Genomic DNA, 16,710 nt, shown 5'->3' with positions numbered 1-16,710 from the left:
CTGTCCTTGCTTGTGACAAACTGATGACCTTTTTTCTGGTTTTGGGAAAGTCTCCTAGTCAGGCACAAGGACCAAATGCAGTACAGTGTCTGAAGAATTGTCTTCCTCCTCCTACAAGCCCCAGTGTACTTGCATTGCTGAAGGGTAGCCTGTAGGTTTCTGGTAACAGTGTTATGTGACCTTGTCCAAGTGACTTACCTCTCTGAGTTTAGCTTTACTTCCTGTAAAATGGAGATAATGGAACTTAATGGGGTTGGTTTAAGGATTTAATGAGATAATGTACGTGAAGCTCTTAGCACAGTGCCTTTAACTTTTGTTACTAATAGTATTTTACACAATAATTTTTGAAAATTATGAATTTTTACACAATAACATTTGTTACTAATAGTGTGTTACACAATAATATTTGAATAATGATTTCTGAAAGCAGTCAGCAACAATTGGGTCCTCACAATTGTAATTGTGGCCATAGGGTAGAAACATAGACCCTGGTGGAGGCAGTCAGCTGACAGGAGGCAGTGACAACTCAAACAAGGCACTGCTCTTCATAATGGAAAATTTTCAGACATCAGGAGTCCCATTTAGAATCCAGAACTTTCTTCAGAGTGGACCTTAGCCCCACTACCGTCAGTGAAGCGAATTGAGAGAGCAGCTACCCGAAACAAATTCACCCAAGTGTGACCAGTCATTTCTCCCAGTCTGTTAGGGTCATTTATTAGTGTTGCTACCCTGGTGGACCTACATCTTTGTAAAGTGCCTCTCAAATATCTTCTGTTACTTTTCACTACCACTCTGGGAAGTGGGTTAGGAGGTCAGCATTCAGTATTATCCCTGCTACCCATTGAGGAAACTGAGGCCCAATGAGGTTAAGAGTGTTGCCTGAGGTCATACTGTAGGGTATTGTGAGAGCTAGTGCAGATTTGCCTCCAGATGAAATTGTGTGAGTTTATTGCTGTGATTTCTCTTCCTTTGAGTGAGAGATGTGTAGTCACTGCAGAAATGCATTCTGATGCATTCCTTGTGCAGATTTGCTAGACTTGGTTTGGGTTCCACTTTATCCACTTGGTCCTGTTGGATTTTAATTGTTGGCTGCTAGGAACAGGCCTGCCGGGAAGTAGATTCCCTTTGGGTCATTGTTTTTAGCCTGTCCTCCTTTGGGGACATTCTTGGGGGAGCCTTGGGTTGCAAGAGATTGCTTTGATATGTTCAAAATTGTGCCTTGTGCCCCACAGCTACAGGTAAAATCAAAAGGCAGATAATTTATGGGAGTGTCAGAGCTGGCCGCTGGCACCTCAGGAGGCCATTAGTATGCCTGTTCAGACCCTCTGTGTCCTTGCAATTGATTCCTCTTTGCATGAGCTTGATTTGGGAAGCTGTAGATCTGTGGGTAGTGATTGGATGTGACAGTCCAAACACTGGTCCCTAAATTAATCCTTTTAATAGTATTCCAGCACCAAGGCAGTGTTTCTCTCTTTTTCTCTCTCTAACTGGGAGGACAGAATGGGGTGGTTTAGGAGGAAGGGGAGAGAGGGAAAAGCAGCTTTGCAGGGTGCTTAGGCCCTGCTTTGCTCTGACATGTTTTGATTCCAGAGCAGTTGACTTCATGACTTTGGGCTTATACATTCTTTCAGCAAACATTTACTCACTTACTTGTGCCTGGGCCTGTGCTGGGAATACAGAAATGAATAAAACGTGGTCCTTGCTCTTAAGGATCTATGTCTAGCTCAGTGTTTCTCAGACTTTTAAAACTCATACACTTTTCGATGAAAAAAATTAATATCATGCTTTTCTTTAATGCTACTTGAAATTTTAAAATGCATTAAAGGGTCTAACCAAAAACAAGACAGAGAAATTGTCAGATAAGATTTTTTTTTTAATCCTCATCTAAGGTAATGCTTATTGATTTCAGAGAGAGGAAGGGAGGTTGGGGAGAGAGAGAAACATCGATTGTCTGCCTCCTGTATGCACCCCGACTGGGGACTGAACCCTCAACCTAGGTATATGCCCTGACTGGAGATCGAACCTGCAACGTTTTTTTGTGTATGGGACAATGCTCAACCAACTGAGTCCCTTAGCCAGGGCTCAGATATGATTTTTAAACACACATGGGCACACACATACAACTATACCTGCTATCTTCCATCCTCTCCTCCCTGAAAATGACTGATAGGAGGAAAAACAGATAACTAAAAATCTTAACAATATAGTAAAATAAAGTTATGAAATAGGGATAAACTGCTCCTGGATCACACTTAAGCAATTAACTTTATGATGAGGTGTCAGAGAAAGCTCCCAAAAGTAGGAGATTTGAGCTGGATTTAAAAGAAGGAACAATAATTTGTCTGGTGAAAATGGAACTGCATTTAAAACAGAGGAAGGAGCATTTGCCAAGGCACGGATTTGTAAAAGGAAACATCACACTTGGGGAGTTGAGCAAGAGCTGGTTGTCACCTTGCCTCCTGCCAGTTTCTTTGGATTTGCTCCTCTGGAATTGTGTTTGAAAAGAGGCTTTGAGTTCTTGTGATGCAGTTGTTTTAATCCAGGGTACCTCTTCCTGTTTCTCCTTTTATGTACTCAGGGCTACACTTTGCTTTTCTTGTTTACATATTTTTAAAAAATGTTATAATAACATATTTGGATGAATTGGACAAACTTACTTAATTATTGCTTGTGGTTGAGTTACTTTTGGTTAGAGTCACACCTTACCTCAAAAGAAAAACTGAAGTTGATGTGCATTGTTAGCCTTATGGTTGAGAGGGGAATCAACCCAATAGGAAAATGTGGGCCCTCAGACATGGGAGAGGAGAACTGGACCCCAAAGAACTGAGTGCCTCTGAGCCTTAGTTTTCTAATATGTAAAATGCTAATACTGTTACCAGTTTATCTTGATAGGTGAGAGGATTGAATGAGATGAAATATGTAAATTCCTAATAGTGTGCCTGGCTTATAGATTTTCAGAAAATGTTCTTCTTTCCTCCTTATCCTGTATTAACAATAACAGCTCTCTTTTATGGACCACTACTATTGTACAAAGCACTTTATATACATTGTATGACTAAATTGAGCCCCAAAGGGATAGGTATTATTACAGCTATTATTACAAAGAATGTATGGTGGAGTCAGGATTTGAACCTAAGCTTGGCTAATGCCAACATTTTGACAACTATCTGTATGACTCCTTGTTTTTATATCAGTTCTCCATCTCGTAAACAGGGGTATAGAAGGTTTTGGGGTCAGATGCTGTCTACGAGTGTGGGAAGTGCTTAACGGGATGAGTACCATACCCTGCCCTTCATCCATTTCTGTCCTGTTTATCGTATATTAAGAAATAAACCTTTGCCCCTTCTTTTGGACAATAGGGTTACAACTGATGTTCAGGATTTGGCAAAGAAGTGTTTCCCTCTGCCGAGTTTGCCCAAGCTACCGGGTGTGGCTGATGGGTTAGCAAACAGCAGGCAAATCATGGTCACTTCTTTTTGTGTGCTGACTTGGCCTGCCGAGACAGGCAGGGGAAGAGTGAACCTCATGTGGCCTGTGATGTTGCCACCAGAATTTGGTGTTTCTAAAGGTCTTTAGTGACTTTACCTCTGCTGAAAGTTTGGGATTAGCAGCTACTTCTGATGCTGGGTGAGCTTTTCCTAGCCCTGCGTTGGAGCAGAAACAGCTTGTAGATACAAGCCAAGGGAGTAACAGGTTATAGAGAGAAGGATGTTTTCTTGAGTTGAGGATCTAGCATTACAGGTCCTTCTTCCATTCCACTTTGGGACCATGGGGAAGTTGTATAGAGGTTCCAGGGCATGTCAGACTATGTTGTCTCAACCTCTGCCTTTCAGACCTAGATCTCAGGCGCTTGGCCTCTACTGTGAGATTTCATTAAAAGCTTGGGGAACAGGTGATGAGGCCTTGTGTTGGGGCAGTGTGGCCCAAGGCCCTGAACTAGGAGTTGGGAGTCCTGGGTTCTTTTCTTACACTTACTTGCTCTGTGAACTTTGTGCAGTCTGTTTCCCTTTCTGGGGCTCATTTTCACTGGCTGGCTGGACTGTATCACCTTTTAGGTTTTCTTTCACCTTTGACAGTCTGATTTTCATAGAAAGTGCTCTGGCAGTAAGGATGCATTCATTAGATGCAAAGTTATGACTTTTGAAGACATGCAGTTTATTTACATTTTTCCCAGGCTATTTTAGCTGCCTACGATAGAGCCTGTGATCAAGTGAGTTCCAGACAGGTGTTACTGTATTCCCTGTTGATACATCTGTGACTCAGGTGCCAGACCAGTTGTGGTACTACAGGTCAGGTAAGGACAGGGACTTGCTCCCAGACTTGGAACTGGGGAAGCTGCGGCTGACCCAGATGTTTCTAGTCAGCTGCACTCAGAATCAGCCTCTGGTGCTTTGGAGTTTCTCTGGAATCCCCTGCCTCCCAGTGTGGCTTTTAATGGAATGGATTGAATCCAGGGATGCATAAACCCATATCCTCCCCTCTCCTCCAGATCCCAAGAATACATGTTTGGGGAGATTGGGTGGGAGTAGATCACAGGTCCCATATTTCATGGTGGACTTCTCTCTTTTCCATCCCCCATGCTCCCCTGGCCTGTGTATGTGGATATTAAAGGATGGCCCCCCCTCCCTTCACCCTCCCTTCCCCTCTCCAGTAATGGAAGGCTATAAAATGTCTATTTACCCAAGACACCAGAATGACTCCTCTGTGGTTCCACTAATCTGGTGATTTGGTGCTTCTCCGGTCTCTCAGGTAAATACAGATTGAGGCTTTTTATAAAGGCATATTATTTCCCTCATTAAATGTGTGTTTTGGCACATGCGTTATTTACCTGACCGACAGTAATGGCTGCAGAGGAGCCATTGGTGTCTGTTGTGTAAATACTCTGCACAGAGACCATCCTCCAGGGGCTGTGGCTCAGGCCTGTTTCTCCAAATCAGGCTGGCCCTGTGGCAGTCCCTGTTTACCCCTCCCCTGCCCCTGGGGGGCTGGTCCCTTCATTTTGAGGAGAGAATCATTCATTTTCGTCCTTGCCATTGGCTACTTACTACCACTAATGTATTAGGAGAAAGAAAAGAGTATCTGAGAATAAATGTGTGTAAGTCTTGGTCTCTGATGAAAGATTTTGTGCAGAAATGCACAGAATCATAAACTGTTTCTTTTGTGTCCTGCCCCTCAACTGGGATACTGCAAGTCCCAGTTGGTAATGTGAGCTCTATACTTATTTTCTGCAAACTTGTGACTAAAGTGTAAAGGTGTCAGTAGAAAAGAGAAACTCCGAAGATGTCGAAGGTAACAAGGGCAGGTGAAGCTCCACTGCAGTGAGGGTAGGGGTGTTTCCGGAGAAGGCTGTAATGATGGCAGGAGTGTGCAGTGGGTGCTCACCAATTGAGGGCCGACTTGGAAACTCACCAGCCTCCCTGCCAGAAGGGAGCATGCAGCCTACATTCTCCCCCACATACCTCTCGGTTTCTTTTTTCTTTTCCCTCCCTCCCTTCCTTCATTTTCTTTTCTTTGCTTTTAGAGAGAAAGGAAGGGAGAGAGAGACAAACATTGATGTGAGAGAGAAGCATCAGTTGGTTGCCTCCCATAGCACCTGGACTGGCGACTAAACACCCAGGCTGGGGATCTTAGGCACCTGGACCAGGGATCAAACCTGCAACATAGTTCTCTGCCCTGACTGGGAATCAAACCCTCAACCTTTTGGTTACGGGATGACGCTCCAACGAACTGAGCCACACTAACTAGCATTCTTTTTTCTTTTTTTAAGCCACATTGCATATGGATTAAAAGATAATTTTTTAAAAGTTTGAAATAGTCCATATTTACATAAAAGTTGGAAGTTTAATACAAAGAATTTTTTTTGAACCATTTGAGAGTTATGTTGCCAACCTAACGCCCCATCATCCTGAATATTTTTCATGTATTTCGTACACACAAGGACATTTTCCTGCATAACCAAAATGCAACTATTAAAACTAGGAAATTTTTATAACGTTACCTCCATCTAATCCTCAAACCCCGGTCAGGTTTTACCAGTTGTCCCAGTACTGTTTTTTGTAGCAAAATGATCTAGTTCAGAATTGTGCATTGCATTTAGCTATCAAGTCTCTTTAATCTTCTTTAGACTTACCGTGACCTTCATGACCTTGATACTTTTGAAGATTATAGGCTGTCCCTCAATTAGGGTTTGTCCTATATTTTCTATTGATTATATTTAGGTTATGCATCTTTGACAGGAATATCACAGAAATTATGCTTTGTTTTTCTCATTGCATCCTATCTTGTGGTGCATGATTTTGATTCCCCCTATTAATGAAGTTCATTTTGTTCAGTGGATTAAGGTGATGTCTGCCAGGCTTCCCCATTATAAACTTACTCTCTGTAATAATAAGCATTCTGTGGGGAAGTACTTCGAAACTATGTGAATATCCCTTATCAACCTTAAAGTTTATTTATTTCTTAATGGACTCATGGGTTTCCTTTTTATTCAACACATTATAATCTATTAATATTATTTATTTGCCATTGGGATCCCCTTCAAGCTGACTTCTGCATCCTTTTGATATGTTTTTATCATTGAGAATTTCCTTCCTTCCTGGCACAAGATGTTTCAGGTTGATCTTGTCCTTTCCCTGCCACAGCTCTGAAACCAGTCATTTCTCCAAAGAGCTCTGGAGACTGTTATTTAGAAGGTGACTGGGTGCTATGTGTGCTCATTACTATTGGAGTGTTGCTGCTCCCTGGCCCTTCAGCAGGCAACTAGAAAATATATATGCATGTGTTTATATATTTGTGTATGTGTGTGTACACATATCTGTATCTGTAGTCAATTGCATCTAGTTTTATTTTTATATGTTATATATCAGAAACTGAGTTGACACTGTTACCTTCAATTCTAATCTGACACCATGGATTTTTTTCCTTTTTCCATATTTTAATTCTGTCCTCTAATAGTGAGACACCTGCTTTCCATTACCCTTAATATATGCCCTTCTTTAATTAATTCTTCTGTATGTAAGTAATCTCCCATTGTGGTCACTGTTCACTCCCCTTCTTGAGTGCCTTTTTTACCCTGCCCATGACTCCCCACCTTAGACTCCTCCACCTGCCCCGTGGATGCCTTCCATACCCCACATGGGCTCTGACATGCTACATCACACCTTCCTGCATCTGTATGGATGCCCGCCTCACTTGTGCTCTCATATTAGCATCCAGACAGTTATGCTCCCCCCACTCCAGCTGTTGTTGACACTTACCTTCCTCTGCCACAACTGATGGCTCTAAAGCCATTAGATTGAATTTTTCAGGAAGGGAAGAGAAGAGGTACCCTCTGTTTCTTGGCTTGAGTTAAACTTGGTTTTTGGAAACAAGGGAAGTAGAGAGTCCAGCGACTGCTGACACATGGAGGCCTGGTCTCCTGAGGTCTGCTCTCAAGACATCCTACCAAGAGAAGCTATTTGATGTGGGTGAAATCAGGTGAGAAAAGCAAGGCTTACAGGCAAGAGGACCTCAGGCCATCAATATTATCGTCCATGGAAGGGGATGGAGCATATACTAGTATTTATTCTATGTGAGAGGTCTAGAGCATTCTAGGATGTAGGATTAATGTTAATCTCTGAGGTTGTCTTTTGCATTAAGTGGATTTATAGATCCAAAGTATGGGCGATCAAGGTTACCTAGGTGGGCATAGCTCAGTAAGATAGCAAATTATAGATCAATAATAGTAAGCTAATATTGACCCATAAATTTGTAAATCCAGTTTGACAATGGGAGAAGGTGAGTGCAGCTTCCACCTACTCTGCAGCCATCTTGGAGTCTCCCAATAGTAAACTAATATTTATTGAGCCCTTATGTGCCAGACACTGCTCTTAGTGCTTTATGTGTATCCTCTCATTTCAGTCTCACTTATGGAGTAGGAACTGTTATTACCATTTAATGAAGAACAGAGCTTGCCCATGGTGCCATGGCAAATAGGTGGGAAAGCCAGGACTCAAGCTTGGAAGCCCTCTTTAATCATGACACTAAATTGCCTGTAGCATATGGCACATGGATTCTGGTTGACTGTATACACTTAATACACTATATTTACACGTTAGAAAACATTAAGGCTTTAAGAAGTCCGTATGCATGACCTGCTTTCGAGGGGTTAAAGAAGTGTTCCACGGCCCCGAGGGACTTTGATCCAACCTAGAATGCCCAGTCTGAGCAGACCACTCTCTCCCCTCTCATCAAGGCTTCAGTACTGTTCAGGGGTGTTTGATGTGAAGAGTTATTTTGGCTTCCAGCTTTCAAAGGGATATTGGCCCATTTGCTTTCCAAGGGATTCCCTAATAAAACTCAAGCCACCTTTTTCTATCCTGAGATAAGTTTTGGCTGCATTTTTGGAGAGGCCATGAAGCTCTGGTGAAAACAAGCACTGTGCTTATGCAGGACCCATGAAAAACTTAAAATACTTTTCAGTCTTAGCTCTACTGCGTCCACATGGAATCTCGCCTATAGGGATAGGGAAATTGAGAACGCACACTAGCAAATATTTTAATAAATACACAGGCAAGCTATTGTAGCTCATTCAGTGAGATGGACGAGGCAAGATGAGAAGTGATAATTGGTATTGTCCCATGTGCGCTCAGGTAGTAAGGACCTTATTGCGCGGACTTCACGGACTGTTCTCTGCCTCTACCTTACATGGAGCAAGTGCCCATTTGCAGCCTTTCAGAAGCAAGCCTTTGGCGTTTGGCTCTGTAAGAATGGGGTTCCAAAGGCATAAACTATGGCCATTTCTGTACTGGTGGTGAAATTTGTTTGATTTTGAGGGAATTTGAGCATTTGATATAAAAGAGGGGAAAACACAACATTTCTGCTTTGTTCCCGTTTTGGTTTTTTTTAAAGGAAACTTGAGTTATTTAAAACTTAGGCTTTGATTTTTATATTTTGTTAGCCCTCTAAGGAGCAGACATTCTACAAATTTAAAGGGAAAACTTGAAAAGTCATTTGGATTTTTTTTTTGCACATGTTCACTCAGAAATTTACTAGACTTTTAGCAATGCTCCCATTACTGCCACATCTGGGTTTTCTCTTTTTCTTTCCTATTTAAAAAAGTCCTGCAGTCATTCAAGGCCTGTAGTAGAGAGCGAGTCTAAAAGCAGCAAGTGGGAAGGCCTAAGGCTGTCGCCAGCTGTGCTCTGCAGGCCTTATTCGTTCTCCCAGGGTGCCACTTTCTGGCTTGGGGGCTGGGGAATCAGCAGAATATCATGAGGAAGCTCCCCTGTGATTGGCTCTGTTTGCTTTCACATTGGAGAAGGAAGGATGGTGTGTGGAGATGTCAAGATACAGACAGGAAAGCTAGGGACAGATGATTTGGAATGGAGCTGAGGAGAGAATCTTGGGTATTTTCACTGTCTGTCTGAGTCTCCTTAGCTCCCAGGACTGACTGTGCAACTGGGTCACCTCACGTTACTTTGAGAACCTTAGCTTTAATGTTAACCTCACCACTTGAGAAGTGAGCACAGAATTTTTCTCTCTTCTCTTTTGAACTTTAGAGCACCATTTAAAGGTGAAGGCCAGTGTTGCATGTTGTTTTGAGGATGATCTGGGAGACCCCAAGCAGTCATCATGCTGCAGGGGCCAGAATTAGGGTCTTGAACTTCAGTAATGAATACTGTGATTTAGAAAAGGGGCCCAGGAACAAACTGGGGAGTGGTTCATGTTGTGTGACTATCCCTGAAAACTAGATGGAACAGGGCCACAGTGGGAGGGGAGTAACCCAGGCTCTCTGTTTTTTTGTTTTGTTTTGTTTTGTTTTTAAATTTTCCTCCCCTAAGTTTTAGATGCTTCTGGATATTCAATGCTAGCACCTTTGCAGACTGGAGCAGCTCGATTTTCTTCATATTTACTTTCAAGAGCAAGAAAAGTGCTGGGCTCCCACTTATTTTCTCCCTGTGGTGTTCCGGAGTTCTGCTCCATATCCACCAGAAAGCTGGCGGCCCACGGCTTTGGCGCATCCATGGCGGCAATGGTGTCCTTCCCTCCCCAGAGGTATCACTACTTTTTAGTGCTGGACTTTGAGGCCACGTGCGACAAGCCACAGATTCAACCTCAGGTAACTGTTGCATCATTGCTTCAGAAAAGGTGGGGTGGTAAGGAGGGAGGGAGGATAGTCTTGCTTCCTGGGACCTAGAGGAACTTTCTCATGTCTTCCTGGCTTTTAGCTATTCATCTGGAGTTCCTGCCTAGGAAGCAGGACTTGGTTCAGGCACGCTAGGATAAGGCAGACCTGAAGTCTCTGGAGAGAACGGGGCACATTGTTTCTCTCTGGCCCTTAGCCTTTGGAAATCAAAATATTTCCTTTTGTCCCACCGTTCCTCTCTCCTTTCCCTTCCCTCTTATCCCACCGTTGCTATTGTGGTCAGCCTCTGAGGCGGTCCCCCAGCAATCCTTGCCCCTTGAGATTCATACTCTTGATAAATCCCCTCTCACACTGAATCAGAGCTAGCCCTGTATAACCAATACAATATAGTGTAAGAGACATTCTGAGGCTAAGTCATAAAAAGCATTGCAGCCCACTTGCTCTTTCGAGTCACTTGTTCTGGAAAAAGCCAGCCACCATGCTATGAGGACTTTCAAACAGCCCTGTGGAGAGGTACATGTGTATAGGAACTGAGGCTCTTAGCTAAAAGCCAGTACCACCTTGCCAGTCATGTTCCTTGGTGCTATCTTGGAAGTGGATCCACCAGTCCCAGTCAAGCCTTTAGATAACTCCAGCCCCAGTGGACATCTTACTTCATCCTCAGGACAGACCTGAGCCAGACTGGCTAACTGAGCCACTCCTGAATTCCTGGCTTACAGAAACTGAGAGATAACAAATGATTATTGATGTTTTATGCCAATGAATTTTGGGATGATTTGTTATGCAGTATTAGATAACCTGAACAAGTACAATTGTTGGTCTGTTGGAAAGGGACATTTTTTTACTTCTTGTTTTTTTCCCCTTAGTCACCAACTGTATTCAGAGGCCTTTTATGGTAGTGCTACTAGGAAGCTTGATTAGCAGCAGAGGGGCACCTATGTTAGGTGATCTCGGAGTGCTTGGTGTTTGCTTTGGAGGAATGATTGGGAGCTGATGCAGCAGTTCATTGTTGTGTGGGGACCTTGGGTGTGCCTGGCTCTAGGACAGTAACTCTTCCCTGTGGGCCTGGGTCATCAGTGTGTAATTCTGGGATTCATAGATATGTTGGTCTGGGCATAGTAAGGGGAAGTGGGGAAAAAAGGACTATGGCATCAGGCACTTGGGAGACAGGGAGGAGTATCCATTCAGAGATAAACTGGGTTCATGTCTCATGATTGATTTTTTTTCTTCCAGGAAGATGGTCTTTCTCTAGAACAGCAGATTGTTATCCCTAAAGCAGACACCACAGCCCCTTTCCCTTCCCCTTTCTCCTCTTCTGTTTCCTATTCTCCTTTAAAGTAGTGGTTTGCCTTTGAGGCATTGAAATCAGGCCTCCTGGCCTAGGAAGACAGAAGCAGATTGAGGAGCATGTCCTATGGCAAGGAAATTTGTATAAAAGCGAATAGAGCTTGGAAGCCACCTGAGCCACATTTACTTTCTCAGCCCATGCTGTAGGGTCTTCTTCTCTGTCTCCCAGAACTACAGGAGATTCTATGATGAGTGTACCTGCGTGATAGGTAGGAATTTTGGTTATGTAGGTTCTCTTAGGCTGGGAATCAGGGATTTATATCCTAATATACCATATTATTTCCCTTGCTGGTATAGAGTCTGAAATCCGTCATGTCCCTATTGATGTATTGATGAGAATCTGACCTTCTGGATTGCTTGGCACTTCCCTTACAGCCTTTCCTGTTTTCTGCCTCCTGGCAAGTGCCTATATATGTTTCTCAACTTTTCAATTAGATTATGAGCTCAGATAATTATGTAGCTCCGTTCTCTCGTTCTACAGAGGGTCCTACCAACGTTGCTGAAGGTGAAGCCTGATTCTTGTCTCAATTTGGTCTGTCAGTATCACCTTTTCATCTCTCTTTCAAGGTCATTGTTCTTTTTATTTTTTGTTCTTTTTATTTCTTTATTGCAATGATGAAGACATAATGCAGTACAGATTTAAATCACTTGTGTCACCAACTTCCTTCCCAGACTTAGACACCAAGGTCTTTCAGACTTAGGCTGAGGTGGGGCTTCATGCTGTTTACTAGGATCTGGCCTGATTAAAGATTATCTACAGAATCAATGAACCCTGATGATGCGATTCCAAGGGCACTTAAGGAATTGGCTGCCCTGGTTCATTATTAGCAAAGCATTAGCTGTTGCTTTAGAGAACTCAGGAAGAAGCATTTGCTGTCTTGCCTATCTTTATAAGGGGAATACGAATGATCTTGGAAATTATAGACCCGTTAGTTTACTGTGATTCCAGAGAAGATACTTGACCTGATCGTCAGATAATCAATCAACAAACAGCTAGAAGAGCATAGGGTACTAAGTAATAACTTACATGGGTTTGTGAAGAAGAGCAAATCCTGTCAGATCAATCTAACTTCTTGCTGTGACATAGTGATGGATTTGAGTGGATCTAGGGCAAGTGATAAATGTAATGCAGCTCTACTTCATTAAGCTTCTACAATGCTGTGATCAACAGGTAGGTAAGTGAATTTGGGGCCAGGCAGCTCTGCTGGACTACCCATTGAACCAGTCTCGGGAAAGGGATGGGTAGCTCAGGAGAGACTTGAGACTTAGTGGCAACATAAAGCCCCCATCCCTTCTGCTTAAAGGGGGGGAAAAAAATCTTCCCTAAAGGTTGCAGGTAGCAAGATCCTGAAAGGATTCGGGGAAAGTTTGGAAGATGGACTGGAGAACTTACCAGTCCCAGTTAGGCCGTTTTCCTCCCACTGAGGTCATCATGGTTCAGGTTCTCATTAGAGCCTCTGCTGTTTTGGTCGTCTGGTCAACAAGGACAGTGGAAAAATTAGAAAAGCTCAGGATAAGAGGAACAAAAAACATTAGAAGCACAAAAATAAGACTTAGGAAGAAAAGAGAGTGAATTTGGTTTTAGTGACTGATTTCTTGTCCAGACTAAATAAATTCATCACATGGGAAGTAATTGTTCCAAGGAATATGATAATAACTTGCTCTTCATTTTAATGAGGACAAAAAGAAATGAATTTAAGTGGAATTAGAAAAGATTGAGATTTGGGGTGAGGATGAACTTCTGAAGAGACAGTAAAAAGACTAGAAAATGTGTGCCAGTTAAGTCACCCTTCCCCAGTGCTCTCTCTGAATGCCTTGATGGTTGTCCACTTGACAGAGAGACTATGGGCATGGCTGTATGCCTCTTGGAATGGGCTTAGGACTGAATAAAACCAGCCCAGCTCCTCTCATGCCTGGCTACCAGGAGCTTTCAATACGTAAGACCTCTGCATAGTACACTTCTGATTCTTCTGCGAGTGTTTCGTACCCCTCAGTTATACGGGAGGCAGAAACAAATTTTGGGCCCGGGCCTACCTGGAATCTTGGCATTGGGTTCATTCTCTCATCTGCCTCTGGTTTTCAGAAGTCCCTGAATCAACTTACTGGGACTATCCTAAAGGAATGCCACTATGAAAAACTAACAGGTGTAAGCTCTGTTTTACTTGGGTAAGTAACAATATTGGTTATAAACATGGTAAAATGTGATATTTTCCATTTGTCGTCATTTTTGCTGTTTATTTTTGTACTTTGTTCAGCTAGGTGAAACTGGAATGGCAGGTTTGCCAGTAAAAGTTCTGGTTTTTGCACTCATTTTGTTTTACATGTTTTGATTTAGATTAACATAATAGGTATGGGTTGAATATGAGACTTTTTCCATTTGAAAACATTTTTTTCATTTAAATTTTAATTTAGGTGGTTTACACTGCTTTATAGACTCTAAATTTGAGGAATGTGATTCTTTTCCTGCTTTAGGAATTGTTTCCTGGTATCGAAGGAGGTTTTTATATGGCTTGGGAGAATCGTGGCTCTCCCTGCTAGCAGAAGTCAGGCTGCTCATTCTGCTGTGCATCGGATGGTGGTGGCTGTGACCACCAGGCCCAGGGAGCAGCCTGAAAGCTTTGGTGGGATCTTTAATTGTGCATCTTTAACCTGGGGGCAGTTGTCTCAACACCTCAGTGTTCAAAAAAGACCAAAGCAAATATAAGTGAAGAAAATGAAGTATAGGCCACCACACAAGCGGATTGGAAGCCCTGGCTGCTGCCTGCCCTCCCTCCCCGAGTTTCCTCTGGCCCCCCGTCAGGCTCCTGGGTCTAGCCTTTCTCTCATTGCTCTGCAGCAGCTGCTGACTGTTGCCTTTCTCATCTGTATTTAAGTGCCTGTAACTTTGGAGAAAGATGACTTTTGGGGTTGGGGTTTTTCTAGTGTTTGATCTTTGTCCACAAGGTTTTTTTTTTTTTTTTTTTTTTTTTAGAAAAACTTGAAGAGACTCCATCTGCATTTTCAGTTAAAACTATGAGCAAAGGAGTTTCTTTTTTATAGAGAATTGTCCAGATGCTGGGTGATTTTGGAAGGGTAGGGTCGGGGAGAGTGGATGGTGACTTGAGAAGGAATAATACAGAAGAGAGGCATTGGGAGAGTTTCAGTATGACTTAGAGCTGGCACATCATTATTAGTCCTTTGTGAAAGAGACACTTTTGAAAACTTTATAGGAAATTGGTTAAGATACCTACAAATGAAACTATGTTTATTCCCTTCCTCTCCATTCAAGGCTGAAAGGCAGGGATCCCCCTACTTCATAACCCTCACTCAATGCACACATATTGTTCTTGCTCTGTATTCAGCTTTTCCTTCTCTCTGCTCATGATTCCTGCACATACCAAGTGAATGGAAAGGCAGTTTCCTAGAAGAAGGACCCACCCTTCCCTCCCCACTCACTTGTCCTGGCTGCAGCTCCTCCAAATGGGAGGGGTCGGCCAGGCTTTTTAGCAGGAAAGCCCAGTTGTTGGGTTGTGGTCTGGCTGTGGCCCCAGTCAGCCTGTACTTTTTTCTGTACAGACAGGCGAAGGCACTGACGCTATTCTTCTAAACTGGGAAATGAAATGCAAAACCGACGTTAATGTAACATTATGGTTGAGATTAAATGCACCAAAATCAGGAAATTCAAAGTTATGCTTCCCACAGCAACTATAACTCAGCCTCATCTGGCGTGTGTAGTATTTTGTGTTAGTGCGGATGGTGTTATATGTTAAGACATTAAAGTTAACACCATAAGCAGAGCACAAAATGCTTGAGGGGGCTGAGTTATGATGACTGTGTGAGCCGTAAGTGTTCTTGCACAGGCTCCCGACTCCTGGAATAATTTTTCCCCTGCCCATCAGACCAGTTATTGCCTTTCTTTTTAGTTATATCTCTGCTTTAACACATCTCTTTTTTCAGGGTCACTATAAATGAATTCCTCTATTGGTGGCCAGTGATGGTGGTGGGAATGAGGCAGCTCACTAGGCCCTTTTGTCCTTTTTGTTGCTGCCTCCATAAATGCGGTGCTTCCTCCTCCCCCTCCACCTGCTGTTTCCTGGTGGTCCCTCATAGGGATGCCCCTCCCCCTGATTCTCACTGTGACTCCTCACTACTGCTCCCTGAAAAGGAACAAGCATCTGCTGTGTCCGCATCTTGGCCTTGTTGTAACTTCACCTGAAAGCCGAAGGGCCCTTCTTTATTTGGAGCAGACATAGTAATGTAGAAGCAAAATACACATCTCTGGGAGTGGGGAACTGATGTATGTAGAAGTGGGTTTATTTGCTCTATTCAGACAGCTTCTCTACCCTCTACCTTCAAGTTGTCATGGTGTGTAGTTAGTCTATGGAGTTGCCTAGGGGTGGGACCAGGAACTTTCCTTGGGGAGCACTGGGTCACTGGTAACAAAATCATCACATAATTTAGTGCAAATCAGGAAGCATTCTCTCCCTCCTCCCAGCCTCTTATTATCCTGGTGGCTTCCCCAAGGCTGAGACAGCTGTTGGAATGCTGATTTTGTTAGACACTGGGCTAAGGTTGGTGGTGGGGAAGAGCTCTAAAGAATAGGGCCATTGATAAAGGGTGAATGAAATCAAGGACTATAAACTAAGGGTGACACTGAGCTGCCTTTTAAGGTTTTTGTTGGATATGACAAAACCAATGAAGTGGGCAAAGGAATGGGGAGGACCTTATTGTAACCACCTTTGAGGCAATGAAAAGGCTTCTTTTTATTCTTTGGATAGCAACTTCAAGCTCTGTGTTAGACGCTGCGGCTATAAAGACATGTAGAAATGGTCCCTACCCTCAAGGAGCTCATATTTGAAGAGAGTAGACACCGTTTAGCAGTATAACTACTATCACACATGTAGGTGCTTGGTACAGTAGGGCACAAAGGAGGGGATTAATCAACCCTGCTCACAGTTTAGGGAAGGGTCACATACGTTTCCTGGTAAGAGAAACCTAGGAGACTGGAGAGGGCCAAGTAGGTCTGGCCTTCTCAGAACTGTTGGAGGAGATGCTCAGTTATCCAGGAGGAATTGATCAAGACTGAAAAAAAAAAAAAACTGAACTGAATTGCATGCTCATTTGTGGGAATATTGAAAATGAGGAAGAGGGAGGATGAAGACTGCACCTGGCAAATATTTCACCATTTGGTTAGTAGGTTTATTTGTATCAGTTACAATGGTGTTTCCCACATTCAGGCTAGAAGGTCTTATTGGGAT

The 16,710-nt window shown here is 43.1% G+C and overlaps 1 protein-coding gene across 10 annotated transcripts in view; it reads left to right on the top strand.

The window, feature by feature from the left end:
* Positions 1–16,710, top strand: part of ERI3 (ERI1 exoribonuclease family member 3) — a 122,156-nt gene that overhangs the window by 4,216 nt on the left and 101,230 nt on the right. For 6 of the 10 annotated variants that reach the window (XM_054572114.1, XM_054572109.1, XM_054572111.1 and 3 more), the window contains one exon: positions 9,822–10,099. The exons of the other annotated variants lie outside the window; for them this stretch is intronic. In XM_054572114.1, the coding sequence (XP_054428089.1) occupies positions 9,845–10,099 (255 nt within the window). In that variant the 5' untranslated portion in view covers positions 9,822–9,844. The remainder of the gene's footprint in view (positions 1–9,821; positions 10,100–16,710) is intronic. 10 annotated transcript variants of the gene reach the window in all.

Source organism: Pteronotus mesoamericanus, unplaced genomic scaffold (assembly GCF_021234165.1).
Source record: "Pteronotus mesoamericanus isolate MK-2021 breed Mesoamerican mustached bat unplaced genomic scaffold, CSHL_Meso_final contig_221, whole genome shotgun sequence".
Lineage (NCBI taxonomy): Eukaryota > Metazoa > Chordata > Mammalia > Chiroptera > Mormoopidae > Pteronotus > Pteronotus mesoamericanus.
Note: the sequence above shows the minus strand (reverse complement) of the source record. Positions and strands in the feature narration are given on the sequence as shown.